Consider the following 3655-nt stretch of genomic DNA (forward strand, 5'->3'; position numbering starts at 1 on the left):
GTTTTGTTTTAAGAAATTTTAATTTATTTTTAAATATTATTTATAAAAATATATTATTACATATTTATTTTAAACTTTAAATTTAATTTTCAAAAATCATTTATTATTTAAAATATAATATTCTGTTTTATCCAAAAAAAAGATATTTAATATTCTCATGCTAAGAAAATAAAAATTAAGGTATGAGAAATTATTATATATCACTCAATTGTTATAATTTTTTGTCAAAAAAACATTTTTTATTGGTACTAGAGTTATTCTAAGAATTAAAAGTTTATACTTAAGAATATGTATAATAACACAAACGCATCCTAATTTATTCTTAATTTCTAACTATTTGTAACGCTAAACAAGTCAGTCTTTTATAATACCGAAATATAATATTCTCAAACATACTATTTGTAAAAATATATTTGTTAAGCTTGAGACAAAGGTTCATTTAGAATTCAATTTCCACTAGACACACTCATTGAAATAGATGAAAAATCTTAATTGTGACTAACAAAGCTACAAGCATGATTAGTTATGAACTTATGATAATAGATTAATAGTGAATCATTTTCAACTTGATTTTACTTTCTTAATCAATAATAAAAGTTTAACATATAACAAAATAGTGTTTGAATTCATATGTAACGTGCTAAGAGTTCTATCTCTTGTGATTTGACATTTGAGTCATTTGACTTTACTCCTCCCTTATTAAAATCATAATGGTGGTAAACAATAAATCAAATAAATGACATTCATTGCTTTGCTAATTTCTCTCCACAATTTACAAGCAACTGGCATAAGAGTTAACTTCTTAATTAGTGGGACTTAAATTATTTGGGGTAACTAACAATTAAGGTCTTTTTCTAGTTTTCTACTTTTCGAACGGTTTCCTATTAGTATTGGGTCGTCCATGTCTCCATCACACATGCCTGTGATTTTTCATTTTTACTATAAATGGTTAATTTTGTATGTACCCAAAAGATTTTTTTTATACCCAAAAAAAGTTATTTCATAATAATGTCAACTGAATTGTGCTATTGTTCAAATATTATCACTCAATTATTGTTATGTTTATTTTTCAAAATTTATCCAAAAAAAAAGATAAAACAAGGATGATTCGGTATAATAATTAACTTAAATTTAATGCTTAAAAAAAGAATAAAACATATCAAGAAAAAAAGTGATAGATATTTTTCAAAATAATATTAAAAATAGAAAATATTATAAATTTTTCATCTTTTTTCCTTCTAATATTAAAAAAAATTTAGTAAATTTAATTAACTTTTTTACATTTTAAAAAAAAAAATTTCAATTAAACAATAAAAAATAATCATTTTTCTTCTAATTTTTTTGTTCATTTTCCTCTCAAATAAACCTAGCCTTGGAGCAGATGTTGGTCCCAATATCCTTGTTATTTTAACTTCTTAGTTCCAAATTCTTCGGTACAATTAAGGCAACTATACTTAATTAATTATTACATTCAAATTGGTGACGATATGTGAAAATGACAAAACACCGAACCCCTTACTTAGAGGCGAGGATTGTGTATTGGTATTTTTTTTTTGATAAAGTATTAAATCAGTCTCCTAAATTTAGACGTAATCTTATTTTAGTTTTTAAGGTTTAAAGTGTCTTATTTGAATTTAAAAAAGTTTTATTTAAGTTTAATATAGTTCCACCGTAAGATCAAAATTAAATAATTAACAGAATATCTTATATGATAGCAAGATCAATAATTTGGAGAACAAGTATAAATTTCAAAGGCACAAAATTAATCATAGATATATCAATATATTTATTTATCATTCTCTTTAGTTCTATAGTAAATATTTCATTTAAATTATAAAAAAATAATAAATAAATGTATTGATGCATCGACAAGTAATTTTGTGTCTCTAAAACTTGTACTTGTTTTTCAAATTATTAACTTTGTTCTTGTACTACTGTCATATAGAACATTCCGTTAATAAAGTATAAAGTATAAAGTAAAATGACAAAATTATGTATAATAAAATTTAAATAAAGAGTAAATAACACTCAGAAATTAATTTAATGCATAAAAACATAGTTAAACAAAAAAAAAAAGAAAAAAATTAATTAGAGAAAAAATATGTCTTTAAGAAAAAAATAATAAATAACAGTATATTTATCTCTCTAATAAAATAATTTTGATTTTTCTTTCTAAATAGTTTATTAATTAATCCTTCTTAATAATTTTGATAAAAATAAATCTCTTTTAATAAATAAATCTTCTTAAAGATCCTTTACAATAATTTTTTCAATTTTTTCCCCTTTCATTTAGAAGAAAATATTTTACTTAGATTAATTTTTATACACTAATATATTAACAAATTAAATTGTAGAAAAAGAAATGTGCAAATAATTGCCTATGCACTAAACTGTTAGATAATAAAATTATATGGTTGCCCACTTGTTCACTCGTTTGTATACACAAAATTTTAGTTCAATATTCTAAATAAAAAATCTTTTTTCTAGTTTTAAAATTCTAAACACCCCTTAAAAAATGAGAAATTGTTATTTTGTGGTCCCCGTCAATTAGTTATACTGAAATAAAATTTTAATTTTATACATATATACATATATAATGGATTATATCTGGCCACGTTTTTGTTTGTTGGGAGTTGGGACATTAGTAGCCAAATAGACAAATACCCATTACTCATAAATTCATGTCTTTAGACAATTATATTTCAGCTCACTTATTATTAATTTTGTTCCTTTCCACCAATGATTACTTCTCATTTTTTTTTTAATCAAAGACAGAAGATTCGAACCCGCAACCTCTTAATTGAGTATAGGAAGACTATGCCATTTAAGCTATAATTCATTGGCTTATCCTACTTCTCATATTTTCTCATTAATCATCCAATGTATCATAATATTATATCTTAAATACTTATCTTTAAAAATCTATTTTAAAAAATCATAATATAAAATTAATTAATAAAAGAAATGTGACTTGATAAATACACACCTCTAACTTCTTAAACTTAAAAGGACTAGTTGGTAGCTATTCGAATCAGTTATGAAAATAGTAGAATTAGAAATTCAATTTAATATTTAACTAAAATTTAAATATTTTAAATTAGTTAATCGAAGAGATGAGAAGTATGTAAAAAGAAAGAGAGATGGAAAAAACGTACCGCACCAGACATGCGTGGCCATGGACCGTTGTCAAATGCCTCACGTGCCGCTTTAACAGCCACATCAATGTCTTCTTTTCTTCCCTCCGAGATTTTCGCTATCACCTCTCCTGTTCTCGGATCTATTGTCTCAAACTCGTTTCCTGCTAGGATTTCCAAATGGTGAAAACTCATGTAAATTTCATTGAACGGACTTCACGTGAAGTCAATTTCAAATTAGTTTCTACCTTTCCAAATATTGTTCATATTAAAAATCAAGTACAAAAATTAAACCAATATAAAAGTGGTATGATTTGGATATTTCATGTAAGGTCCATACGGATTCTTCATTCTTCGTCTCTCTTATCTCTATCGTAAGTTTCTTTTTTCGACACGTACTTTCAATTAATGCATACATCTATGGAGGATGGATGGATGAACGTGACAGCGTAAATTAAATTCTAATAAAATACGGAAACTTTTTATCATTTTTAACCATTAATTTTTTTTAATATTTTATC

General features: G+C 24.1%; 1 protein-coding gene across 1 annotated transcript in view; it reads right to left on the reverse strand.

Moving 5' to 3' along the window:
- The window catches only part of LOC107644362 (aldehyde dehydrogenase family 2 member C4), a gene marked incomplete in the record, with an annotated part of 15903 nt that overhangs the window by 10618 nt on the left and 1630 nt on the right, over nt 1–3655 (reverse strand). The window contains 1 exon segment of the mRNA XM_016348201.2: nt 3156–3298. Within this exon segment, the coding sequence (XP_016203687.1) occupies nt 3156–3298 (143 nt within the window).

Source organism: Arachis ipaensis, chromosome B05, assembly GCF_000816755.2.
Source record: "Arachis ipaensis cultivar K30076 chromosome B05, Araip1.1, whole genome shotgun sequence".
Classification (NCBI taxonomy): Eukaryota; Viridiplantae; Streptophyta; class Magnoliopsida; order Fabales; family Fabaceae; genus Arachis; species Arachis ipaensis.